This window comes from Pristis pectinata, chromosome 3 (genome assembly GCF_009764475.1).
Source record: "Pristis pectinata isolate sPriPec2 chromosome 3, sPriPec2.1.pri, whole genome shotgun sequence".
Classification (NCBI taxonomy): domain Eukaryota; kingdom Metazoa; phylum Chordata; class Chondrichthyes; order Rhinopristiformes; family Pristidae; genus Pristis; species Pristis pectinata.
This window is the reverse complement of record NC_067407.1, coordinates 144,345,407-144,372,739: the sequence shown is the minus strand read 5'-3', so window position 1 is coordinate 144,372,739 and position 27,333 is coordinate 144,345,407. Positions and strand designations below refer to the sequence as shown.

At 48.2% G+C, this 27,333-nt stretch overlaps 1 protein-coding gene across 7 annotated transcripts; it reads left to right on the top strand.

The window, feature by feature from the left end:
• The first annotated feature begins 1,286 nt into the window (after window positions 1–1,286).
• fdft1 (farnesyl-diphosphate farnesyltransferase 1) lies at window positions 1,287–27,048 on the top strand. Of its 7 annotated transcripts, none has more exons than XM_052012703.1 (9): window positions 1,287–1,867; window positions 3,944–4,003; window positions 10,447–10,544; window positions 10,665–10,848; window positions 17,999–18,127; window positions 18,689–18,880; window positions 25,731–25,907; window positions 26,007–26,159; window positions 26,236–27,048. In XM_052012703.1, exons 4-9 carry the CDS (start codon window positions 10,723–10,725, stop codon window positions 26,449–26,451), a joined length of 993 nt encoding a protein of 330 aa, XP_051868663.1. In that variant the 5' UTR covers window positions 1,287–1,867; window positions 3,944–4,003; window positions 10,447–10,544; window positions 10,665–10,722; the 3' UTR covers window positions 26,452–27,048. The 7 variants fall into 7 exon arrangements, with proteins under 7 accessions (XP_051868663.1, XP_051868664.1, XP_051868660.1 ...); XM_052012704.1 differs by having other exon boundaries at window positions 3,944–4,093; XM_052012700.1 differs by lacking the exon at window positions 3,944–4,003 and having other exon boundaries at window positions 1,293–1,533; window positions 1,686–1,867.
• Window positions 27,049–27,333: the final 285 nt, after the last annotated feature.

Here is a 27,333-nt window from a genome sequence, read left to right as displayed (position 1 = left end):
TGATAAGGTGGAAGAGGCAAAGGGTTGAAGAAGATGGAATTTGATGGGGAGGACAGTGGAATAAAGGGAAGGAGATGGGGACAGAGGGAGGAAGGTGTGGGTGATGGGCAGAGGGAGGAAGGTGTGGGTGATGGGCAGGTTGTGGGGGCAGGGGAGGGGAAAGCGAGGGGTAAAGGGACCAGAAGGATAAGGGAAAAAAAAGGTGGGGGAAGGACAGGGGAGGGGTTACCGTAAGTTAGAGAAATCAATGTTGATGCCATCGGGTTGGAGACTACCAATGGAATTTGAGGTGTTGTTCCTCCAACCTGCGTCTGGCCTCAATGTGGCAGTAGAGGAGTCGTGGACAGACATGTCAGTGTGGGAGTGGGATGTGGATTGAAGTGGGCGGCCACCGGGAGGTCCTGGCTGCTGCAGCGGACGGAGCGAAGGTGCTCGACGAAGCGGTCAGGACTGTCTAGGGCCCTGAATGGTGGTGAGGGAGGAGGTGTAGGGGCAGGTGTGGCACTTTGCACGGTTGCAGGGATGAGTGCCTGGAGGGTGATTGGTGGGGAGGGGACGAGCAGACAGGGGAGTCACGGAGAGAGCACAGAGACTTTGGGCCGATTGGCTTCCTTCTGTGTTGTGCCCCAGACATTCTCTCTTCTCCCCCCTCCCATCGGGCAGAAGACACAAAAGCCTGAAAGCGCGTACCCCCAGGCTCGAGGACGGCTTCTACCCCGCTGTTATCAGACTAGTACGATGAGGTGGACTCCTGACCTCACAATCTACCTCGTCGCAGCCCTTGCACCTTATTGTCTGCCTGCACTGCACTTTCTCTGTAACTGGGACACTTTACTCTGCGTTCGGTATTGTTTTACCCTGCACTGCCTCAATGCACTGATGTGATGCATTGATTTGTGCAAACGGTATGCAAGACAAGTGACAATAATATTCCAATTCCAATTTTCTGTAACTGTGGTTTGGGTTAAGTGTGGGAATTGATAAATGGGAGTGAAGAATTTTCTGTAATTTATGAGTTCCCATTGGGGCGTTTGGATGTTTTACTGGCTTTTACTGTCATACGCTGCTATTGCCACATTTACGGTATCGCCGATATTCTGATGTTTACGGCGGATGCGGCAGTGGGCGGGGATGAGGCGATGCGAGCTCTGGGCTGATTGGCTGCTTTGCCGGAGGAGCTCTGGTGTGTTCCCCCTTTACCGACTATTCATTGGCTGCTGCTTCCTGGTCCGAGGCGGGTCGGCCCAATCACTGCCTCCGCCCTAGTGACGTCGCGCACGAGCACTTGCTGCAAGAGCAGCGGTCGCCTGGACAACGGGAGAGGCGGCGGGAGTGAGGCCGGATCGCGGGGGAAGTGGAGTCTGTAACCCGGGGGAAGGAGGTCGGATCCCGGGGAGAGGCGGCGGGAGTGAGGCCGGATCGCGGGGGAAGCGGAGTCTGTAACCCGGGGGAAGGAGGTCGGATCCCGGGGAGAGGCGGCGGGAGTGAGGCCGGATCGCGGGGGAAGCGGAGTCTGTAACCCGGGGGAAGGAGGTCGGATCCCGGGGAGAGGCGGCGGGAGTGAGGCCGGATCGCGGGGGAAGCGGAGTCTGTAACCCGGGGGAAGGAGGTCGGATCCCGGGGAGAGGCGGCGGGAGTGAGGCCGGATCGCGGGGGAAGCGGAGTCTGTAACCCGGAGGAAGAAGGTCGGATCCCGGGGGAGAGGCGGCGAAGCCCGGGGGCGGGCAGCGGGAGCCGGGCTGAGGGCCACCCCGACGGGAGCCGCGCACTCTGGCCGATGGATCTGCTGCGGTCGCTCGGACACCCGGAGGAGCTGCTGAACCTGATCAAGTACAAGCTGGGGCCCGGGCCCGGCGGCCCGCGGGCGGTGAGTGTCAGCACCCGGTCCCCTCGCCCCGGGCTGTCGGCTCGTTGCTGCCCATCCACAGCCGGCGCCGTGTGGTGGGGCTTCCCCAACCCCTCCCCCACCCCTCCCCCCATCCCACTCCCGCCCCTCCCCCCATCCCACTCCCGCCCCTCCCCCCATCCCACTCCCACCCCCTCCCCCTCCCCATCCCCCCCATCCCACTCCCACCCCGCCCCTCACCCTCTCCCCCATCCCACCCTGCCCCACCCCATCCCACCCACATATCCCCATCCCACCCCTCCCCTCACCCCCTCCCCCACCCACATCCCATCGCCCCCACCCTCATCTCCCTCACCCTGCTCCCCATCCTATCCCCACCCCATCCCCCTCATTCCCCCTCCCTCACCCCGCTCCCCTATTCCACCCCAATCCCCCTCCCCACATCCACATCCTCCCCCCACCATCCCCCTCATTCCCCCCCCATTCTCCTCCCCCCCATTCACATCTCGGCACCATGCTGGGGCTTCCCCCCCCCCCCCCCCCCGGAGCCGTGGGGTGGTTGTGTATTCATTCATTCGAAACGGTCCTGTTCCCCCCCCCACCACATCCCCTCCCCCCACCACCACATCCCACATCCCTCCTACCCCCACACATCCCCCTCCCCTCCTCCCCCTCCCACATTCCCTGTCCCTTGCTTCCCCCACCCCCACATCCCCACCACTTCCTTCCTTCCCCACATCCCCACCCCTCCCCTCCCCTCCATCTCCTCCACGGGGTGGGGGGGATAAGAGAGAATGTTTGGGGTGGGATCATTCATTCTGTTGGCTGCTTTCCTGAGGCAGCAAGAAGTGTATACAGAGTCCATAGAGGGGAGGCTGGTTGTCAAGGTAGACTGGGCTGTGTTCACATCTCTGCAATTTCTTCCTGTCCCAGGCAGAACAGTTGCCATACCAAGCTGTGATGCAGAATAGGAATCAAAATCAGGTTTATCATCACTGACATATGTTGTGAAATGTGTTGTTTTGTGACGGCAGTACAGTGTGAGACATAAAATCATGAAAATTACTATAAGTTACAGAAATAAATAAATAATACAAAAGAGGAATAATGAGGTAGTGTCCATGGACTCATGGACCATTCAGAAATCTGATGGTGGAGGGGAAGGAACTGTTCCTGAAACGTTGATTGTGGGTCTTCAGGCTCCTGTACCTCCTCACTAATGGTAGTAACTTGAAGAGGGCATGTTCCAGGTGGCGAGGGTCCTTAATGATGGATAGTGCCTCCTTGAGGCACTGCCTTTTGAAGATATCCTCGATGGCGGGGAGGACTGTTCCTGTGATGGAGCTGGCTGAGTCTACAACCCTCTGCAGCCTCCAATCCTGCGCATTGGAGCCTCCATATTAGATGGTGATGCAACCTGTCAGAATACTCTCCACTGTACATCTGTAGAAATTTGCAAGAGTCTTTGACGTACCAAATCTCCGCAAACTCCTAATGAAGTAGAGCCACTGATGTGCCCTCTTTGTGATTGCATCAGTGTGTTGGGCCCAGGATAGATCCTCTGAGATGTTGATGCCCAGGAACTTGAAGCTGCTCACCCTTTCCACCGCTGACCCCTCAATGAGGACTGGTGTGTGTTCTCCCGATTTCCCCTTCTTGAAGTCCACAATCAGTTCCTTGGTCTTGCTGATGAGTGCGAGGTTCTTGTTGCAACACCACTCAACCAGCCGATCTATCTCACTCCTGTACGCTGCCTCATCGCCATCTGAGATTCCCCCAACCACAGTGGTGTCAATGGCGAATTTATAAATGGCGTTTGAGCTGTGCCGAGCCAAACAAAATGTAGAGAGAGTAGAGCAATGGGCTAAGCACACATCCTTGAGGTGCACCTGGGTTGATTGTCAGTGAGGAGGAGATGTTACTACCGATCTGCACTGACTGTGGTCTCCCAATAAGGAAGTCGAGGATCCAGTTGCAGAGGGAGGTACAGAGGCCCAGGTTTTGAAGCTTATTGATTAGTACTGTGGGGATGATGGTGTTGAATGCCCAGCTGCAGTCGATAAACATCAGCCTGACGTATATCTTGCTGTTGTCTAGGTGCACCAAAGACGAGGGGAGAGCCAGTGAGATTGCGTCTGATGCAGACCTGTTGTGGCGGTAGGCAAATTGCAGCGGGTCCAGGTCCTTGCTCAAGCAGGAGTTAAATCTCGCCATGACCAACCTTCAAAGCACTTCATCACAGTAGATGTGAGTGCGACCAGGCAATAGTCATTGAGGCAGCTCACTCTGCTCTTCTTGGGTACTGGTATGATTGATGCCCTTTTGAAGCAGGTGGGGACCTCAGACTGCAGCAGTGAGAGGTTGAAGGTATTCTTAAACACTCCAGCCAGTTGGTTGGCACAGACTTTCAGTACCCTGTCAGGTACACCGTTGGGGCCTGATGCCTTGCGACGGTTCACCCTCTTGAAGGATGTTCTGATGTCAGCATCAGAGACAGAGATCACAGGGTCACCGATGCTGGTGTAGTGTTATTCTCCCTTTCAAAGAGTGCATAAAAGGGTGCTCATCGGGGAGTGAAGCATCACTGCTGTTTATGCTGTTAGGTTTCATCTTGTAGGAAGTAATGGCATGCAAACCCTGACATTTGCTGGGTGGAATGATGTTCACCGCTACTAGGATGACGGCAGAGAACTCCCTCAGCAGGTAGAACGGACGACACTTGACCGCCAGATGTTCCAGGTCAGGGGAGCAGGACTGAGACAGAACCGCAACGTCTGTGCACCATGAAGAGTTAATCATGGAGCAAACACCACTGGATGCTATCAGAATCAGGTTTATTATTACTGACGTATGATGAGAAATTTGTTGTTCTGTGGCCGCAGTACAGTGCATCTGTAAAAACTGGTGAGGGTCATGGGGGTCGTGCTGAATTTCCTGATCCTGCTGAGAAAGTAGAGGCACTTGTAATGAATTTTAAAATTCATTCCTTGTTCCTTGTTCTTCTCTGATTCAGTAGCAAGAGGTATTCGGAACTACACATGTTATCTTAAAGACTATGGAAAAACTACTTTATTAGGATTATATAAAGTCCACATTAACCACTTCACTAAAATACAGAAGAAAAGAATGCTTAACAACCAATCAGTCAATGAACTGATCTAATACGATGCCAGAGGGAACCTTAGGTGTCCGACAGCCTCTTCTCCAGTTCTCTCTCGCTCTCGCTCTCACTCTGCCTGGTGTCAGTCTGTCTCTTAGAACTGGTCACCACTCCAGTCTAAAGTGAGATTGTGAAGATTTCATTAAAGGTTATAAAATTATGGAAAGGTACGATGGAGTAAATAGGAAGGATCTAACTCCCGTAGCAGAGGAGTCAAAAATCTTCGTTTCCACTGCCCAGGCAGTGCAACCTTACCTCACACCTCCAATTTTCCATTCCTGGCAACATTCTCAAAAATCCCCCCTACACCCTCTCCAGGGCAGTCAATCTCTCCTGTAATAAAGTTGTACAGCACAGAACCAGTCCCTGCAACCCACTGTATCCCTGATGACCACAAAGTACCATCTACCAGCATTTACCATTTACCCATCAAATCCCATTTACCAGCATTTGATTCAGAATCGGGTTTATTATCACTGACATATGTCATGAAATGTGTTTTGTGGCAGCAGTGCAGTGTAAGACACAAGGACATAAAAATTACTTTATTTATTTTTGTAGCTTATAGTGCAAAAGAGGAATAACAAGGTAGTGTTCGTGAACCGTTCAGAAATCTGTTGGCGGAGGGAAGAAGCTGTTCCTGAAACGTTGAGTGTGGGTCTGTGCCTTGGTCTGTGTCAACATTTAAGTATCCAGCGCTCATCTGGATACTTAAATGTTGACACAAGAGATGGCTGCTGCTAGGAATCTGGGGCAACAATCTGCTAGAGGGACTCAGTGGGTCAGGCAGCATCTGTGGGGGGGGAAGGAATTATCAACAATTTGGGTTAAAACCCGGCATCAGGACTCAAATGTTCTTAGATGTTGTAAGATTGCCTACCTCCATCATCCCCTCCTGCAGTGTGCACAAGATTCTGACCACTTTCTTGGTGAAAGACATTCCTCCTCTGATCCCTCTAAATCTATGCCCTCTAGTTTTTGACACCTCTGCTACGGAAGAAGTTATTTTCTATGCACCTCATGATTACGTGTCACTCAGTTAGGTTTCCCCTCAGCCTCCACTGCTCCATCTGACCTGAAACTTCACTCTGTTTCTCTTTCATTAGCTGCTGCTTGACCTGCAATTTATGCTTTAATTTCAGACTTTATTGCATTTGTTTGATATTCATGTTTACCTTTCCTGTAGTCTAAAAATTTCCTCCTTATGGTCGACCACATGGAGAGTTTTTGTACCATCTATAGACCACTTCGTGCCTCCATTGATGAAGGCAGGCCAGTAGATGTTTCTGTGTGAACTTTACTAAGGCATTTGATAAGGTGCTGACGTAGGTTGCTCCAGAGGTTAAAGCACATGGAATCCAAGGTGAGAAGGCTAATTGGCTCCAAAGCAGACAGGATAAATGCAGGGTCTCGATCAGACACACCAGTCATCTTGTTCCCTCCACAGATGCTGCTCAACCCACTGATTTGTTGTTTTGCAGCAGCAGTACAGTGCAAAGACATAAAATTACTTTAAATTACAAAACAAATAGTGCAAAAAAAAGGAATAATGAAGTAGTGTTCATGGACTATAGAGAAATCTGATGGCAGAGGGGAAGAAGCTGTTCCTGAATCATTGAGTGTGGGTTTTCAGGCTCCTGTACCTTCTCCCCGATGGTAGTAATGAGAAGAGGGCATGTCCCAGGTGGAGAGGGTCCTTAGTGATGGGTGCTGCCTTCTTGAGGCACTGCCTCTTGAAGGTGTCCTCAATGGTGGGAAGAGTTGTTGCCGTGATGGAGCTGGCTGAGTCTACAACCCTCTGCAGCCTCTTTCGTTCCTGGACATTGGTGCCTCCGTACCAGGCTGTAATGCAACCAGTCAGAATGCTCTCCACTGTACACCTGTAGAAATTTGCGAGAGTCTTTGATGACATACCGTATCTCCTCAAACTCCTAATAAAGTAGTCGCTGGCGTGCCCTCTTTGTGATTGCATCAATGTGTTAGGCCCAGGATAGATCCCCCAAGATGTTGATGCCCAGATTGTTTTTTGCTCTAGATTCCAGTATCTGCAGTCTCTTGTGTTTTTAATTGGATCCAAAATTGGCTTGGTTATAGGAGGCAGAGGGTAATGGATGCTTTTCTGATTGGAATTTGGTAACCAGTGGTGGATTGGTGCTAGGACCCTTGTGTGTGTGATGCCTGTTAACAACTTGGATGTGAATGTAGAAGCCATAACTATTATGTTTGCAGATAACTTGAGTAGGTGGTGTTGTGGATGGTGAGGAAGGTTGTCTAAGGCTCCAGCAGGACATAGATCAGATGGAGAGTTGGGCAGACTGTTGGGAGATGGAACTTAATGTCAACAAGTGTGAGGTGATGCATTTTGGGAAGTCAAATCTGGGGTAGGACCTACACAGTAAATGGGAGGTCATGAAGGAATGTTGATGAACAGAGGGACCTTGGAGTTCGAGTCCATAGTTCCCTGAGAGTGGGTGAAGAAGGAGTATTACACACTCGTCTTCACTGCAAGAGGGTGATATCTGGAACTCGCTGCCAGAAGAGGTGGTGGAATCCGATACAGTCACTACATTTAACGAATATTTAGACAGGGACTTAAGTAGGCAAGACATAGAAGGATGCGGTCCTGATGTGGGTAAATGGGATTGGTGTAGCTGGGCAAAAAGGTCGGCATGGATATGGTGGGCCGAAAGGCCTTTTCCTATACTATACAACTCTGACTGTGATGTAACGTTTACGTTTGTATCACTAATGAGCAGGCATGGTAGTGTGGTTAGTGTAACACTATTACAGTGCCAGAGACCCAGGTTCAATTCCCACCGCTGTCTGTAAGGAGTTTGTACGTTCTCCTCGTGACTGTGTGTGTTTCCTCCGAGTGCTTTGGTTTCTGGCTGCCCCCAGAACACTCTACACAAAAGATGCATTTCACTGTGTGTTTCGATGTACGTGACTAATAAAGAATCTTATCTTATAATTAATATTACAAAGAAGGAAGGGGCTGAGTACTGAGCCCAAAGGTGCAGCAAAGGTCTGGGGGTGTTTTACTAGTTAAAATCTGCAAAAGAAATGTATTGGTAATTGGTCCCTGTGTCTCCTTTTTCCTCCCACATTCCAAAGATGTACGGGTTAGGAAGTTGTGGGCATGCTATGTTGGCGCAGGAAGTGTGGCGACACTTGCGGGCTGCCCCCAGAACACTCCACGCGAAAGATGAATTTCACCATATTTTGATTGTGACTAATAAAGAAATCTTACCTTCTTACTGTCACATGTACTGAGATACAGTGATAAGCTTTTGTCTTCCTGCCTTCCAGACAGTTCATGCCATACATAATTATTTTGAGGTTGTAAAAAGAAAAGCAAAATGCAGAGTATAATATTGTAGTTACAGAGAAAGTGCAGTGCGGGTGGACAATAAAGTGCAAGGGCCACGACGAGGTAGAATTGGCAGATAAAGAGTTCATCTTTAGTGCCTGTTGTTGCTAAAGAGTTAATGGCAGCTTGTTACCATATCAATGGACTACAAGCTCTGTGATTGGCTGACGAGTTTCACTGCAAATTTCCTGATTGGCTAGCTGGGCTTCCCCGTGAGTTCTGTAAACGACTGGACATGTTTCTGTGGGCTGTGTGATTGATTGGCTGGGCCCCCTGAGAGGTTTGTGATTGGCTGACTGGATGCACTGTGAGCTCTTTCATTTGCTGCCTGCCCCACAGAGCACTGTGATTGGCTGGCTGAGTCCCAGGGGTGGGTTGAGCTTCAGTTTTGTTGACTGCTGGCTGTTGATGTCGAAGGAGTGACCGTCCTCTGTTGAAAGTTCCGGAGCAATGAACTAATCGGAGTGGGGCTGAAGTTGGTGCAAGGCCTGTGTGGATTACAGGAGCAGCAGACATGTACTGTGCAGCCCGGAGTGCCTGGCCCTTGGCCCTGCGTGCTGTGCAGTGTGACTCCCGCCGCAGTGCTCTGCCACAGCCTCGCGTTCTTCTGTGTCCATGCCAGCGGGCAGCCCTCTGCAGGCTGTCCTGGGCACCTTGCCTCTCGTGCTGGGCGGGTCGAGCAGCAGCAAATGGGCAGTCCCAGCACCTGGTGCTTGTGGATGTCGAACTGGGGACCTCACCGAGAAAGTCGTTCTTCTCAGCAGCTTCGCTGTCCTGTGGGGTACAAGCCACAGCTGCTGCTTGGTATTAGGAAGTGAGGGTGGCGGTGGGGTGTGTGCCACCCTGAGCAATGGGTGGCAGTGCTCTGATTCCCCAACCAGGCATGGGGTTTGGGGGAGTTCCGAGGGTAGGGACAGAGGTCCACGTGTCTGTGTTGGGGAGTGGGGGGCGGGGCTACACCTTCTGGGTTGGAATGGGAATTGTGACTCCTAGATTTGGAAGGGGTTGGGGGAAGGGGGTATATCCCTCCTGCACCGTGCTGGATAGGGGATTGGCCTGCTGTGGGCAGAGAGGATCAGCCTCTCCTGGACAGGCAGAAGCTGGGACAGAGGGAGGGTTATTGGGGGGAAGGGGGGAAACATGTGAGAGGGAGGGAGAACCAGGTCCCACTCCCCAATTTGCAGGGTTGGTCTTGGCCTGAACACCTAACTGACTGAGCTTCTAGCCCTTGGCCCTGATGTTTCCCAGCGTGATGACCACAGGCTTTGTCTGAGCACTTAAGGCACTTGCTCACTTAAAGATGCAAAATAAGCTTTGTTATTGGACACAACCTGGCATGACACAGTAATGGGTAGCTGGGAGTGAGTCGTCAGGAGAGCGGTGGGAGCAGGGTGACCACCACAGGTTTGGACTAGAGGGGCCGCCAAGAGAGGGGTAGGAGTGGGGTAGAAGAGAGGAGGGGAGAGGAGGGAGGATGGGAGGTGGGGGGTGAGGGGGTAGGGAGAGGATGGGGGAGGGGAGAGGAGAGGATGGGGGGGTTAGAAGAGAGGAATCAGATATATTATCACTGACTTGTATGATGTGAAATTTGTTGTTTTGTGGCAGCAGTACAGTGCAAAGACATAAAATTACTATAAATTACAAAAATAAATAAATAGTGTAAAAAAAAGGAATAGGAAGGTACTGTTCATGGACCATTCAGAAATCTGATGGTGGAGGGGGAGAAGCTGTTCCTGAATTGTTGAGCGTGGGTCTTCAGGCTCTTGTACCTCCTCCCTGTTGGTCGTAACGAGAAGAGGGCATGTCCTGGGTGGTGAGGATCCTTGATGATGGATGCCTTGATGCACTACCTCCTGTAGCTATCCTCGATGGTGGGGGAGTTGTGCCCGTGATGGAGCTGGCTGAGTCTACAACCCTTGTACTGTCAATAGTTTCTGTCCATAGAATGCAGTGTGGAAGGAGGACGTGTGGGAGACGGTGACAGCTCAGTGCCTACGCAGAGGGGCCAGGGTGGGTGTTGATGCAGGTTGTGAAGTGGCAGGGCAGTGATGTGGTGTGTCTGTTTTCCAGGACTCGATAAGCGAGACCTTGAAAACCTGCTACGTATATCTGAACCAGACAAGCCGCAGTTTTGCTGCCGTCATTCAAGCACTGGATGGAGACTTAAGGTGAGAGATTTCTTGTAGACTGGGAGAAGAGAGCGGATGCAAACTGGACAAGTGAGCAGCAGTTGGATTGCTGGGATTGACCAGCTCTTGGCTTGGACTAAGTCTGCTCTTACTCTACAGGCAGGCAGTGTGCATCTTCTACCTGGTGCTACGGGCTCTCGACACAGTGGAGGACGATATGTCCATTCCTCTGGAGGAAAAGGTCCCCATGTTGCAGAATTTCCACACTTACCTGTACCAGCCGGAGTGGAGGTACAGCCAGAGTCAGGAGAAGGATCGCCAGGTGCTGCAGGATTTCCCATCGGTATGTATCCTCAGTCAGCAATGTGGAGGGAGCAGACCCAGAACACCTGTCTTCACCATTACCCCCGACACCTGTACACCCATCTCAAATGTCTTCCTGTTCTTCATCTCTCAACTCAGTGGGTTGAATAACTGCCTCTCAGCCTCTTTCACTCCAGGGAAAACAGGCCCAGACTATCCAGTCTCTCCCCATAACAGAAGTCCCCAATCCAGCAGCATCCTGGGGAATGTTCTCTGCACTGTCCTCACATCTTTTTCTATAGTGTGGTGACCGGAACTGTACACAGTACTCCATGTTCAGTCCATCCAGTGTTTTGTAACGTTGCATCGTCACATTCCCAACTCTTGTATTCTGTGACCCAACCTATGAAGGCAAATGTGCCTTGTGCTGCCTGCACCATCCTATTGACCTGTGTGCTACTTTCAGGGAACTATGGACTTTAACCACAAGGTTCACCAATAATACTTAATGCCTAATCATTTACTGTTTATGTCCTACCTCTTCTGACTTCCCAAAATGTATCACCTTGCATTTGTTGGCAATGCTCCACACAACCCTCTAACTGATCTATATTGGTATTGGTATTAGTTTATTAGAACATAGAACAATTACAGCACAATTCAGGCCCTTCGGCCCACAAAGCTGTGCCGAACATGTCCCTACCCTAGAAATTACTAGGCTTACCCATAGCCCTCTATTTTACTCAGCTCCATGTACCTATCTAACAGTCTCTTGAAAGACCCTATCGTATCCGCCTCCACCACTGTTGCCGGCAGCCCATTCCACGCACTCACCACTCTCTGAGTAAAAGAAACTTACCCCTGATATCTCCTCTATATCTACTCCCCAGCACCTTAAACCTATGTCCTCTCGTGGCCACCAATTCAGCCCTGGGGAAAAGCCTCTGACTATCTACCTTATCAATACCTCTCATCATCTTATACACCTCTATCAGGTCCCCCCTCATCCTCCGTCTCTCCAAGGAGAAAAGGCCGAGTTCCCTCAACCTGCTTTCATAAGGCATGCTCCGCATTTGCAGGCAGCATCCTTGTAAATCTCCTCTGCACCCTCTCGATGGCTTCCACATCTTTCCTGTAGTGAGGTGACCAGAACTGATCACAATACTAGAAGTGGGGTCTGACCGGGGACCTATATAACTGCAACAATACCTCTCGGCTCCTAAATTCAATTCCCCGATTGATGAAGGACAATACACCATATGCCTTCCTAACCACAGAGTCACCCTGCACCGCTACCTTGAGCGTCCTATGGACTTGGACCCCAAGATCCCTCTGATCCTCCACACTGCCAAGAGGCCTACCATTAAGACTATATTGCGCCAACATATTTGACCTACCAAAGTGAATCACTTCACACTTATCTGGGTGAACTGCATCTGCCACTTCTCAGCCCAACTTTGCATCCTATCTATATCTCTCTGTAACCTCTGACAGCCCTCCAAACTATCCACAACACCCCCAACCTTCGTGTCAGCTGCAGACTAACTAACCCACCCCTCCACTTCCTCATCCAGGTCATTTATGAAAAATCACAAATAATAAGGGTCCCAGTACAGATCCCTGAGATACACCACTGGTCACTGACCTCCACTCAGAATATGACCCCTCAACAACTACTCTTTGCCTTCTGTGGGCCAGCCAGTTCTGGATCCACACTGCAATGTCCCCTTGGATCCCATGTCTCCTCACCTTCTCCATAAGCTTCGCATGGGGTACCTTATCAAATGTCTTGCTGAAATCCATATACACTACATCTACTGCTCTCCCTTCATCGATGTGCTTAGTCACATCCTCAAAAAATTCAATCAGGCTCGTAAGACAGGACCTGCCCTTGACAAAGCCATGCTGACTATTCCTAATCAATTTATACCCCTCCAAATGTTCATAAATCCTGCCTCTCAGGATCTTCTCCATCAGCTTAGCAACCACTGAGTAAGACTCACTGGTCTATAATTTCCTGGGCTATCCCTACTCCCCTTCTTGAATAAGGGAACAACATCCGCAACCCTCCAATCTTCCGGAACCTCTCCCGTCTCCATGGACGACACAAAGATCATCGTCAGAGGTTCCGCAATCTCCTCCCTCACCTCTCACAGCAACCTGGGGTACATCTCATCCGGTCCCTGCAACTTATCTAACTTGATGCTTTCCAAAAGTTTCAGCACCACCTCTTTTCTAATATCTACATGCTCAAGCTTTTCAGGCCACTGCAATTCCCCACTACAATCCCCCAGATCTTTTTCCGTGGTGAATACTGACGTAAATACCTCTGCTATTTCTTCCGGATCCATACACACTTTCCCACTGCTGCACTTGATAGGCCCTATCCTTTCGCATCTCATCCTCTTACTCTTCACATACTTGTAGAACACCTTGGGGTTTTCCTTGATCCTGCCCGCCAAGGCCTTCTCATGTCCCCTTCTGGCTCTCCTAATCTTCAAGTTCCTTCCTTTTAGCCTTGTATTCCTCCAGAGAGATCTAGCTCTCTGTACCTTTTGTATGCTTTTCTTTTCCTTTTGACTAGATTTATTATAGCCTTCATACACCACGGTTCCTGTATCCTATCATGACTCCCCTGTCTCATCGGAACATTTCAGAGCTCCACACAAATATCCCCTGAATATTTGCCACCTATCTTCCATACTTTTCCCAGAGAACATCTGTTCCCAATTTAATCTTCCAATTTCCTGCCTGAGAGCCTCATAATTCCTTTTACTCCAAGTAAACACCTTTCTAGCCTGTCTGTTCCTATCCCTCTCCAGTGCTAACGTAAAGGAGATAGAATTATGATCACTATCACCAAAATGTTCACCCGCTGAGAGATCTGACACCTGACCAGGTTCATTACCCAATATCAAATCAAGCACAGCCTCTCCTCTTGTAGGTCTATCTACATAATGTGTCAAGAACCCTTCCTGAACACACCTAACAAACTCCATCCCATCTAAACCCCTCACTGTCTGGAGATGCCAATCGATGTTTGGGAAATTAAAATCCCCCATCACAACAACTGTTATTCTCACACCTTTCCAGGATCTGCTTCCCTATCTGCTCCTCAATAACCCTGTCACTATTGGGTGGCCTATAAAAAAAACACCCAGCACCATTATCAACCCCTTCCTGTTCCTAACCTCCACCCACAGAGACTCCGTAGACAATCCCTCCACAACGTCCACCTTTTCCGCAGCCGTGACACTATCTCTGATCAACAGTGCCACTCCCCCACCTCTCCTGCCTCCCTCCCTGTCCTTCCTGAAACATCTAAAACCCAGCACTTGAATCAACCATTCCAGTCCCTGAGCCATCCAAGTCTCCATAATGGCCACCACATCATAGCTCCAAGTATCAATCCAAGCTCTAAGCTCATCCGCCTTGTTCACAGCACTCCTTGAGTTAAAATAGACACAAGCCTATCTGAACACGTCCCTTCTATATCACCTGCCCACGGCACCCACTCCTAGCCTCCTCCACTCGAGAGCCAAACACCACCTCCGCAGTCTCTCCAATACGGATCCCACCCCCCAACAATTCTAGCTTAAACTCTCCCCAGTAGCCTTAGCAAACCTCCCCACCAGTATGTTGGTATTATTGTCACTCGTACCGAGGTACAGTCAAAAACTTGTCTTACAAACCTATCATACAGGTCAATTCATTACACAGTGCAGTTACATTGAGTTAGTACAGAGTGCATTGAAGTAGTACAGGTAAAACAATAACAGTACAGAGTAAAGTGTCATAGCTACAGAGAAAGTGCAGTGCAATAAGGTGCAAGGTCACAACAAGGTAGATCGTGTGGTCAGAGTCCATCTCATTGTATAAGGGAACCGTTCAATAGTCTTATCACAGTGGGGTAGAAGCTGTCCTTGAGTCTGGTGGTACATGCCCTCAGGCTCCTGTATCTTCTACCTGATGGAAGAGAAGAGAGAATGTCCCAGGTGGGTGGGGTCTTTGATTATGCTGGCTGCTTCACCAAGAGGAAAAGACAGAGTCCAAGGAAGGGAGGCTGGTGTCCGTGATGCGCTGGGCTGTGTCCACAACTCTCTGCAGCTTCTTGCGGTCCTGGGCAGAGCAGTTGCCATACCAAGCCGTGATACACCCAGATAGGATGCTTTCTATGGTGCATCGGTAAAAGTTGGTGAGAGTCAAAGGGGACAAACCAAATTCCTTTAGCCTCCTGAGGAAGTAGAGGCGCTGGTAGTCAATATCCTGCTGTAGCCTTGGAGAACCTTCCTCGCTATCCACTACACCACCAATTTTTGTGTCTTCTGCAAACTTACCAATCAGACTACCTATGTTCACATCCAAGTTATTAATAAATATCACAAAAAGCCACAGTCCTAGCACTAATCTCTGTGGTACACCACTAGTCACAGACTTCCAATCAGAAAATACATCCTTCCACGACCACCTTCTGCCTCCTTTCACCAAGCCAGTTTTGGATCCAATTAGCCAGCTTGCCTTGGATCCCATGTACCTTAACCTTCTGGACCAGCCCAGCATGTAAGACCTTGTCAAATGCATTACTGAAGTCCATATAGACAATATTTGCTGCTCTACATCAATCTACTTTGTTACCTCCTCAAAAAAGCTCAAATTAGTGAAACAGGATCTCCCCCACACAAACCCATGCTGACTATCCCTGATCAGCCCCTGTCATCCTAGATATATAGAAATCCAAGGTCCCTTAGAAAAAGTAATGCTGCTGACATTAATGGGACAGGAGACTGATCAGTCCCCAGGATCTTATAATCTGTATCCCACAGTACGAAACAAGTAACCATGGAAACAGTGAATGCATTTATTGTCGTCTTCCAGATTTCCATACATTACAGAACAATTCCTGCTGATTGGAGGGTGTGAGAACACAACTGACAAGTGGTTAGCCTATCATCAGTAGAGGGGAAATGCTATAATGAAGGGTGTAGTTACAGGAGACACAGAGAACATCAACAGGTTGAGAGAACCCACATTGATGTATAAAAGGGAAATCTGACAAACCTACAGTAAATATCTGAGGATGTAGATGGGAGAAACAGTGGGTGTGGTGTATTTGCACTTTCAGAAGACTTGATAAATTCACACATGAGGTTAGTGTAGAAAATTAAAGTTACAGTTATACAAAACAGTTGTTAGACTGCACTTGGAATATTGTGTACAGTTCTGGTCACCACACTACAGGAAGGATGTGGCAGCAACAGAGAGAGTGCAGAAGAGATTCACCAAGATGTTGCCCAGAATGGAGGGCTGTGGTTATAAGGAAAGATTGGATAGGCTAGGTTTGTTCTAGGCCATCTGGTCAGAATTCAAGACCAACATGTTCCTGAGAGGAAGAGAAATGGCAAGGTTTGGGAACTTTGGATGACAAAAGATGTTGGAAATTAAGTCAAAAAGGAAGCTTATGTATTTGGGAAGCAGAAATTGGACAGGGGCTTTGAGGAATATAAAGGAAGCAGGAGACATTAGTTCGGCACAGCCTTGTGGGCCAAAGGTCTATTCCAGCGCTGTATTGTTCTGCATTCTATCCTCTGCCCAAACCTCAATCATCTTCATCACCTCAAAAAAAAACTCAATTGTTTGTAAGAATCAGCAGGGCTAAAGGGGGCCATGAAGTGACCTTGGCAAGTGGGAGTAAAGACAATCCCAAGGTGTTTTATACATGCATTAAAAACAAGATGGTCACTAGAGAGGGTAGGACCACTCAAGGACAGGGGAGGGAATTTATGCCTGGAGCCACAGGAAATGGGTGAGGTAGTAAATGAGTACTCTGCATTGGTATTCACCGAGGAGCAGGACATGGAGGATAGTGAGATCAGGGACTGGTATGCGGATATTCTAGGACACATTGATATCAAGAAGGAGGTGGTGTTGGGTCTCTTGAAGAACAGTAAGGTGGATAAGTCCCATGGACCTGATGGAATCCATCCCAGGTTATTGACAGAGGCAAGAGAGGAGGCCGCTGGGGCATTGACAGAGATCTTTGTATCCTCTTTAGCCACAGGTGAGGTCCCAGAGGACTGGAGAATAATGAGTGCTGTTCCTTTGTTTAAGAAGGACAACAGAGCAAACCAGGAAATTATAGGCCAGTGATCCTTACATCAGTGGTAGGGAAAAATTATTGGAGAAGATTCTTAAACTTATGATCTATTCACAACTGGAAAAGCATAGGATTATTAGGGATAGTCAGCATGGTTTTGTGGGGGGGCAGGTCATGTCTCACAAACTTTAGTTTTTTGAGAAGTTGACAAAGATGATTGAGGGCAGGACGGTGGATGTTGTATACATGGACTTTGGTAGGGCATTTACAAAGTCACTCATGATAGGATGGTCCAGAAGATGAAGGCACATGGGATCCATGTAGAATTGGTAGATTGGATTCAAAATTGGCTTGGTCACAGAAGACAGAGGGTAGTGGTGGAGGGGTGTTATTCTGACTGGAGGCCTGTGACCACTGGTGTTCTGCAGGGAACAGTGCTGGGACATCACTAAATAAATGATTTGGATGAAAACATAGGTGGGCTGATTTGTAAGTTTGCAGATGGCAAAAATTGGCAGAGTTGTGGATATTGAGGAAGTTGTCAAAGGATTCAGCAGGATGTAGATCAGTTGGAAATGTGGCAGAGAAATAGCAGATGGAGTTTAATCCGGACAAGTGTGAGGTGTTTCACTTTGGGAAGTCAAATGTAAGAGGAACCTATACAGTAAATGGCAGGACTCTCAGAAGCATTGATGTACAGAGGGACCTCTGGGCCTAAGTTGATAGCTCCCTGAAAGTGGCAACACATGTGGGTAGGGTAGTAGAGAGGGCTTGCAGCATTCTTGCCTTCATTGCTCAGGGCATTGAGTACAAAAGTCGAGAAGTCACGTTGCTGCCATATAAACTTTTGGTCGGGCCACATGTGGAGTATTTCTGGTCATCCCATACAGGAAGGATGTGGAGGCTTTGGAGAGGGTGCAGAAGAGGTTCAGCAGGATGTTGCCTTTGGGGGGGGGGGGGGGGGCGGGGGGTGCAACTCTCTCTGCAGTTGGGCACTCCACCCCCCCCACCCCCCAGCAACACTTTGCCGTATAATTTGCACTGTGGCCTCTCTCTCTGCACGCGCTGTCATTTTCTGTCTCTCTCCCTGATCCAGATCTCGCTGGAGTTTCGCTCACTGGCCAAGGTTTACCAGGATGTGATTGCTAATATTTGCCACAAGATGGGATTGGGAATGGCAGAATTCTTGGAGAAGAGAGTTGAGTCGATCAAGGAATGGGACACGGTATGGATGAACAAGCTGGGAATGTTGGGTTGAAGGTGTGGCATTAGGTGCCGCCAGTCGCACTGCTGGCCGTGAGGAGAATGTACCTGTATCCTATGTTACCCCAGCAGGCTCAAGGACCAGGAATGAAGGGTTTTTGTAAAAAAAAAACAAACCAAAAGTGAGGTGAGGAAAGCTTTCTCTCACAGCGAGGGACCGGGGTCCGCACCCCGCGCAGCGAGGGACCGGGGTCCGCACCCCGCGCAGCGAGGGACCGGGGTCTGGAGTGCACCAGCTGGACGCAGTGTCAGAGCAGTGCTGAAGCAGGAGCTGGATACTCTCTGAAGGGAAAGGATGGGCAGAGGGCAGGGACTGGTACCAGCTGGATTTCTCTTGTATGGGAACAGAATGGACTTGAGGGGCAGAATGGCTGCCTCCAGTCCTGTAACGATGGTGTGATGCTGTCTGTGCCTGGACTGAGGGAGTGTGGCTGAGACTGTCCGCTGAAGGATGTGACTGTGGTGTGGTGTGACTGTGGAGCTGTCCGATCTCTCTGATAGCCTTTCCCTCCTTTGTCCTCAGTACTGCCACTACGTGGCTGGCCTAGTGGGCATTGGCCTATCCCGTTTATTCGCAGCCTCTGAGCTGGAGGATCCTGTCGTTGGGGAGGACACAGAGCTGGCGAATTCCATGGGCCTCTTCCTGCAGAAAACAAACATCATTCGGGATTACCTGGAAGACCAGCAAGAGGGTCGTGAGTTTTGGCCCCAAGAGGTACGTCTGTCTCTGTGGGCGGGGAGAAAAGGGTGTGAAAGGTGGTGATGGGCAGGCCATGTGCTCTCTTGGTCCCTATGTTGTAATTTGTTAATAAGTTCAGGGCTCACCCTGTGTATTATAGACATATGTGCATAATTCCTGCATGCTCCAGTTCCTGCTGTGTCCAAAGATCTCTCCACATCTGGGGTAGAATATTCTAAGGATTCCTATTCTGTGTGTAGACTCTCCTCATTGCCATCTGAAATGAGCAACTACTTGTCATGAAACCATGCCCTTCAGTTCTCTACTCTCCTGCCTGAGGAAATACTCTCCTGGCTTCTACTCTCAGTTCCCCTCTCAGTGAGATCACTTCTCATTCCTTGAAACTCTGTGCTTCTGTCTACCCTAATGACTAAACTAGCTCTCGTTATTCCCTGATTTCTCATCAGCCTCTCTACTGCTCAGGATCCCATTCCCTGCCACTCTAGTTTAAATCCTTCCAAGTAGCACCAGCAAATCCCCCAGCCAGGATATTGATCCCCCTCCAGTTCAGGTACAACCCATCTCTCTTGTACAGGTCACCCCCTACCCCAGAAGAGATCCCAATGATCCAAGGACTTGAATTCCTGCCCCTTGCACCAGCTCCTCAGCCAAGCATTCATTTGAGCTATTTTAAGGTGCAAGGTCATAACAAGGTAGATTGTGAGGTCAAGAGTCCATCTCGTCGTATAAGGACTTCTGACAGGTGCCTGAAGCGGGCTGCCAGGAGAAGTGGAAGCAGATATGTTAGTATAAGAGGCACTTAGACAGGCACATGAACAGGCTGGGAATGGAGGGATATGTGCAGGCAGATGGGATTAGTTTGGATTGGCATCATGGTCGGCACAGACATGGTGGGCCGAAGGGCCTGTTCCTGTGCTGCACTGTTCTATGTTCTATGTACCCTCACTAGCACGTGGCACTGGGAGCAATCCAGAGATTACTACCTTTGAGATCCTGCTTTTTGGTTTCTCTCCTCACTCCCTGTACTCACTGCACAGGACCTCATCCCTCTTCCTACCTATGTCATTGGTACCGACATGCACCATCTGCACCCCCCCACCCCCCAAACCTATGCCTTCTAGTTTTAGGCTCCCCTATCCTGTGAAAAAGACTTTCTTTCTTTTTCAATCTTTTTATTGAATTTCAAATTAATTCAAATTAATATACACAACATTAATAATTATACATCTGGTGCGAGAAGATCAGGATAACAATAATGACAGTTAATATATACTCACAAGGAGTAAAATATGTCATCTAGACCTCCCGCCCTCTTGCTAAGTGTACATAATGCAAAAAAAAGAAATTGAAAAGAATTTGATTGTATGAAAAGAGAGCCCCAAATCAAAAAGTATAATAATAATCAAAAGCAAACCAAAAGCTTCAAAAGAAAAACTGGACTGATATTTCTTCGGTTTAAAAAAAAATTATGTCGTCAGCTCTGCTCCTCTATATTCAAAGGTTATTGAAAGGGATCTGAAAAAGGTCAGCTTATATCATATGGAAATATTGAATAAATGAACTCCAAACTTCCTCAAATTTAAGCGAAGGATCAACAGTGCCACTCCTAACTTTTTCTAAGTTTAAACATGTTATAGTTTGATAAAACCATTGAAATGTGGTAGGGGGTATAGGGTCCTTCCATTTAAATAGAATGGATCTCTTGGCCATTAATGTAGTAAAAGCAATCATATGACAAGCAGAAGCGGATAAATGGCCAGAATCCATCATTGGTAACCCAAAAATTGCAGTACTAGGATGGGGTTGTAAATCAATATTCAATACAGTTGAAATAATATTAAAAATGTCTTTCCAATATTTTTCCAAAAGAGGACAGGACTTGAAAAAGACTTTGATTACATCCTTTATATGCTTCTCATAATTGTATAAACCTCTAAGGTCAAAAGGAAAAGAAAAGCTTACAAAAGGTACAGAGAGCTAGGTAATGTTAGAGATCGGGAAGAGTATAAGGCTAACAGGAAGGAGCTTAAGAAGGAAAATTAGGAGAGACAGAAGGAGGCATGAGAAGGCCTTGGCGGGCAAGATTAAGGAAAACCCCAAGGTGTTCTACAAGTATGTGAAGAGTAAGAGGATGAGATGCGAAAGGATAGGGTCAATCAAGTGCAGCAGTGGGAAAGTGTGTATGGATCCGGAAGAAATAACGGAGGTACTTAATGAATACTTTACATCGGTATTCACCACGGAAAAAGATCTGGGGGATTGTAGTGAGGACTTGCAGCGGGCTGAAAAGCTTGAGCATGTAGATATTAGGAAAGACGAGTTGCTCAAACTTTTGGAAAGCATCAGACCAAGTTGGATAAGTCACCGGGACCAGATGAGATGTACCCCAGGCTGCTGTGGGAGGCGAGGGAGGAGATTGCGGAGCCTCTGACGATGATCTTTGCATCGTCGATGGAGACGGCAGAGGTTCCAGAAGATTGGAGGGTTGCGGATGTTGTTCCCTTATTCAAGAAAGGGAGTAGAGATAGCCCAGGAAATTATAGACCAGTGAGTCTTACCTCAGTGGTTGGTAAGCTGATGGAGAAGATCCTGAGAGGCAGGATTTATGAACATTCGGAGAGGTATAATATGATTAGGAATAGTCAGCATGGCTTTGTTAAGGGCAAGTCCTGCCTTACGAGCCTGATTGAATTTTTTTGAGGATATGACTAAGCACATTGATGAAGGGAGAGCAGTAGATGTAGTGTATATGGATTTCAGTAAGGCATTTGATAAGGTACCCCATGCAAGGCTTATTGAGAAAGTAAGGAGTTATGGGATCCAAGGGGACATTGCAGTGTGGATCCAGAACTGGCTGGCCCACAGAAGGCAAAGAGTAGTTGTTGAAGGGTTGTATTCTGCATGAAGGTCGGTGACCAGTGGTGTACCTCGGGTTTGTTCTGGGACCCTTACTAGAAAATAGAACAATTACAGCACAATTCAGGCCCTTCGGCCCACAAAGCTGTGCCGAACATCCCTACCCTAGAAATTACTAGGCTTACCCATAGCCCTCTATTTTACTCAGCTCCATGTACCGATCTAACAGTCTCTTGAAAGACCCTATCGTATCAGCCTCCACCACCACTTCCGGCAGCCCATTCCACGCACTCACCACTCTGAGTAAAAAAAACTTACCCCTGACATCTCCTCTATATCTACTCCCCAGCACCTTAAACCTATGTCCTCTTGTGGCCACCATTTCAGCTCCGGGGAAAAGCCTCTGACTATCTACCCTATCAATACCTCTCATCATCTTATACACCTCTATCAGGTCCCCCCTCATCCTCCGTCGCTCCAAGGAGAAAAGGCCGAGTTCCCTCAACCTGCTTTCATAAGGCATGCTCCGCATTGCAGGCAGCATCCTTGTAAATCTCCTCTGCACCCTCTCTATGGCTTCCACATCTTTCCTGTAGTAAGGCGACCAGAACTGAGCACAGTACTCCAAGTGGGGTCTGACCAGGGACCTATATAGCTGCAACAATACCTCACGGCTTCTAAATTCAATTCCCCGATTGATGAAGGACAATACACCAGATGCCGCCTTAACCACAATCAACCTGCGCAGCCGCTTTGAGTGTCCTATGGACTCGGACCCCAAGATCCGTCTGATCCTCCACACTGCCAAGAGTCCTGCCATTAATACTATATTCCGCCAACATATTTGACCTACCAAAATGAACCACTTCACACTTATCTGGGTTGAACTGCATCTGCCACTTCTCAGCCCAACTCTGCATCCTATCTAAGTCCCTCTGTAACCTCTGACAGCCCTCCAAACTATCCACAACACCCCCAACCTTCGTGTCATCTGCAAACTTACTAACCCACCCCTCCACTTCCTCATCCAGGTAGTTTATAAAAATCACAAATAGTAAGGGTCCCAGTACAGATCCCTGAGGTACACCACTGGTCACCGACCTCCACTCAGAATACGACCCATCAACAACTACTCTTTGCCTTCTGTGGGCCAGCCAGTTCTGGATCCACACTGCAATGTCCCCTTGGATCCCATGTCTCCTCACCTTCTCCATAAGCCTCGCATGGGGTACCTTATTAAATGCCTTGCTGAAATCTACATACGCTACATTTACTGCTCTCCCTTCATCGATGTGCTTAGTCACATCCTCAAAAAATTCAATCAGGCTCGTAAGGCAGGACCTGCCCTTAAAGCTATGCTGACTATGTTTACTACTCTTTGTGCTTTTTATAAATGACCTGGATGAGGAAGTGGAGGGGTGGGTTAGTAAGTTTGTGGAGGTGTTGTGGATAGTTTGGAGGGCTGTCAGAGGTTATAGAGGGACACAGATAGGATGCAGAGTTGGGCTGAGAAGTGTGTTACGGACTCAGTGAAAGTCCCTTTAAGATAGAGAGTGTGTGTGTATATGTGTGTGTGGGGCGTGCTTACGTCAATAGAAGATAAAGGATGTAATGACGTTGTTGAAGAAGTTAGAAGAAGAAGGAGAGAGAGAAGGGAGAGAGACACCAGCCTGCTAGTGTTTTCTATCGATGGATGAAACAATAACTGTGTCTGCCACTGAAATCCATGTATGGAAGTTAGAAGTAATCCGGTGGAGTTCACTTTGTTGCTGACCTGTAGAAGGAAACAGGTATTTGTGTGTGGACGACCACGATTCGGATGCTTTTCGGGGTGAGGAATTCACTACCGAGTAAACACTGGAGTGTCGTTTGGGTTCCATCGTAGAACATTTGGATTTTGTATGTACTCTCTCTCTGTTTTTCTACATCTACGTCTTATCTTCAGACAACGGTGGTTGTTGAAGAAGCCCTTTCTCATGTTTCACCTTATGACTTGCGGAACTGAACTTTAAGAACCATTCCGGAACTTGGAGTTTGGGACTTTGTCACACACACACACAAAGAGTTTAGTTTTGGGGTTAACGTTCGAGGTTTAACATTTTTGAATTCTAACATACTAACATTTTTACTTTCATTTTACGTATTATCATAAGTAGTAATTAATAAAATAGTTTTTAACACTGAATCATGCTCAGTGTGTTTCTTTTGTTGCTGGTTCGTGACAAGTGGCAGATGCAGTTCAACCCAGATAAGTGTGAAGTGGTTCATTTTGGTAGGTCGAATATGATGGCAGAATATAGTATTAATGGTAGGACTCTTGGCAGTGTGGAGAATCAGAGGGATCTTTGGGTCTGAGTCCGTAGGACACTCAAAGCAGCGGCACAGGTTGACTCTGTGGTTAAGAAGGCATATGGTGTATTTTCCTTCATTAATCGTGGAATTGAATTTAGGAGCTGGGAGGTATTGTTGCAGCTATATAGGACCCTGGTTGGCACCAACGTGATGGACCAAAGGGCCTGTCCCTATGCTGTACTCTTCTGTGTTCTATGATGAGATGTTTCTGAATACCCTTTCATGTTACCTGGTATTCTTTTCTCATACCCTGTCTCCATTTTCCTGCATGTTTGCTCCTCTGTCTCCATCTCGCTAGTTGGTGGCTTGTAGTGTACCCATTGTAGCATGGCAGTACCTTTCTTGCTCAACTCTAAACAAATAAACTCTGCTGCTGAGCGGCCAAACGTCCTCTCTCTCCATTCTTATAAAGGAAACAGAAAATGAATGGGTGACAGTTGTGTGGTCTTAAACACCTCCGCCCTGGCTGGGTGTAGATGTTGCATTATGAGGCCTCGTTTGGAGTTGAGCTTAATTTCATAGTTATTGACCCATTGACCAGCAGATTTAACCTTTCCTGAAATGTCTTTTCAAAACCTCCTGTCCAGAATCGTCCTTTGTTCTGATGACTGGTGTTGAAGTGTAGTGACTCTGGTTATCTCCTGCTGTTGTTAGAACCATAGAAAACTACAGCACAGAAAACAGGCCATTTGGCCCTTCTAGTCTGTGCCGAAACATTATTCTGCTAGTCCCATTTACCTGCTCCCAGCCCATACCCTTCCAGACCTCTCTCGTCCATGTATCTATCCAATTTACTCTTAAAAGTTAAGAGCGAGCCCGCATTTACCACGAGTGAAGAAGTTCCCTCTAATGTTCCCCCTAAACCTTTCACCCTAAAGCCATGTCCCCTCGTAATCTCTCCTAATCTAGGTGGAAAGAGCCTACTTGCATTAACCCTGTCTATGCCCCTCATCATTTTATAAACCTCATATCTCCCCTCATTCTTCTCCGCTCCAAGGAATAAAGTCCTAACATGCTCAATCTTTCCTTATAACTCAACTCCTGAAGACCCAGCAACATTCTTGTAAATCTCCTCTGCACTCTTTCAATCTTACTGACATCCTTCCTGTAGTTCGGCGACCAGAACTGCACACAATATTCTAAATTTGGTCTCACCAATGACTTATACAACCTCACTAAAACATTCCAACTCCTATACTCAATACTTCTCAAGGCTCCACTCCTACCCTGAGCCACTCACACACTGGCCGCTGCTCTTAGTTACCCCTCCTGATATTCTACATAAATATTTATCACAGATAACAGGTAACCTTACCTTTGCTTACCTACCAGCTACTCACCTGCCTTACCCCTTTACGCCGAAGCTCCTTGAGCCAAAGCCCAGAACACTCTGCTCCCACTCACTCAGCTGCCCGCTCCGACGCTGCCTGCTGTACAGGCAGTTGGCTTTTTAAACTGCCCGCACCGCGCCTGCGTAGTCCAGCCCCCACTCGACCACTAAAAACTTTTAAAACACTTATTAAAAAAACTAACCCTAGTAAATTCTAACCCTATTTAAAAAAAACTAAGCCTTATACTTCAAACTTAATAAAAAGAAAAACTTATCTGCTCCGAAGTGAAGCCTACGAAGCCTCCAGTTTTTTTTGTTGTGTTTCAGGTGTGGAGTAAGTACGCAGAGAAGCTGTCTGACTTCACCAGGCCCCCAAACATTCAGGCAGCGCTGCAGTGCCTGAACGAGCTGATAACCAATGCTCTACAACATGTCCCAGACGTCATCAAGTACTTGTCTCGACTCCATAACCAGAGCGTTTTCAATTTCTGTGCTATTCCACAGGTAATGTACCCCGACAGAACGGATTGGGGCAAAGGTGTGTTGGTTGCCTGTTCATGTTCCCTTGCTGTATCTCCCTGAAGCTCTGCCCTTCTACTTTAGGTGATGGCCATTGCCACTCTGGCTGCTTGTTACAACAACCCACAGGTTTTCCGTGGTGTGGTGAAGATCCGGAAAGGTCAGGCTGTCACACTGATGCTGGAGGCCACGAATATGGAGGCTGTGAAAGGAATGTTTCGACAGTACTCTCGAGTGGTGAGTATCTCACAGGAAAGGGTACTTCCCACACACAGGTTGAGGTGATCACCCTGCCTAATTCTTTCTCTCCCAGATTGGACAGAAGGTTCCAGGCACAGGGAGCTCTGGAGCTGGAACACGGCAGATTGTGATGAAGGTGGAGACACTGAGCCAGAGTGAAAGGGAGCTGATGTCCCGAAGTAACCTCTCTCCCATTTACCTGTCGCTGGCCATGTTCCTGGTGGCTGTTAGCTGGCAGTACTGGCAGACCCTGACTCGCAGTTCGGAGGAGTACAGGCACAGCCAGTGAGTAGCTTTGCCTCTATCAAAAGTTCAGCTTTTCCTAATTCAACATGGGGTCTGGAGCAGGAGAACTTCCCTGCAGGAGACAGGACAATTCCCACAGGATCATTCGTGCTGTTACATCATGTAGGGAAGCTTCTGGTCAGACCAAAGTTGGACAGCAGCAGCCCCTGTAACAAGCCCACCCCACCCCACCCCACCCCACCCCACCCCAGGCCTGGGTGTTACAGCTGTGCACATTCTGATCAACACTAAGCCCAGGGAAGGCGCTAGAGGTGAGGATACGAAGACCTGTGTTAATGTAAAACATTTGCTTGGATGCTTTATAGAGTCTCAACTGGAACTTGGACTGGTTTCCACAGCCTGTTTGATGGGACTGTGTAGTGGGAATCTTACTTTATGTCTAATCTGTATTTTTTTGTGAGGGGACAGTGTAGAAGAAGCTTTATCTCTACCTAACCCATGCTATCCCTGCCCTGCATCCAAGTTTAGGACTGTCGCTGGAACCTTGTTCTTGTTTTGGGAGAATTGGGTCAGGGGTCACTTTTTTCTGCATAAAACTTGCTGATTGAGTTGATTAATGTAATAAATCATTTTACATGTTTGTGTGTCTCTCTAATCTTCCTCTCTGTTTTGTCCCCTTGTGAATTGGGTCCCACTACATGTCATTTGATTACTGACGTTTGTGCAGTGCGGTGAAGGACTTTTTGCAAGTATTTAAATGTGCACATTCAGTGGTCCCAGATCTGAGCTGCATGTCACACATGCTCAAAGGAATTGAAACCTGTCTCCACACAGTAAGGACTATGTTCTATGTAAGAGGAAGCAGAAAGGCAGAAGGAATCAGGAACCAGAACCCTCTATCACCACAACATCAGCTGTGCTGCAG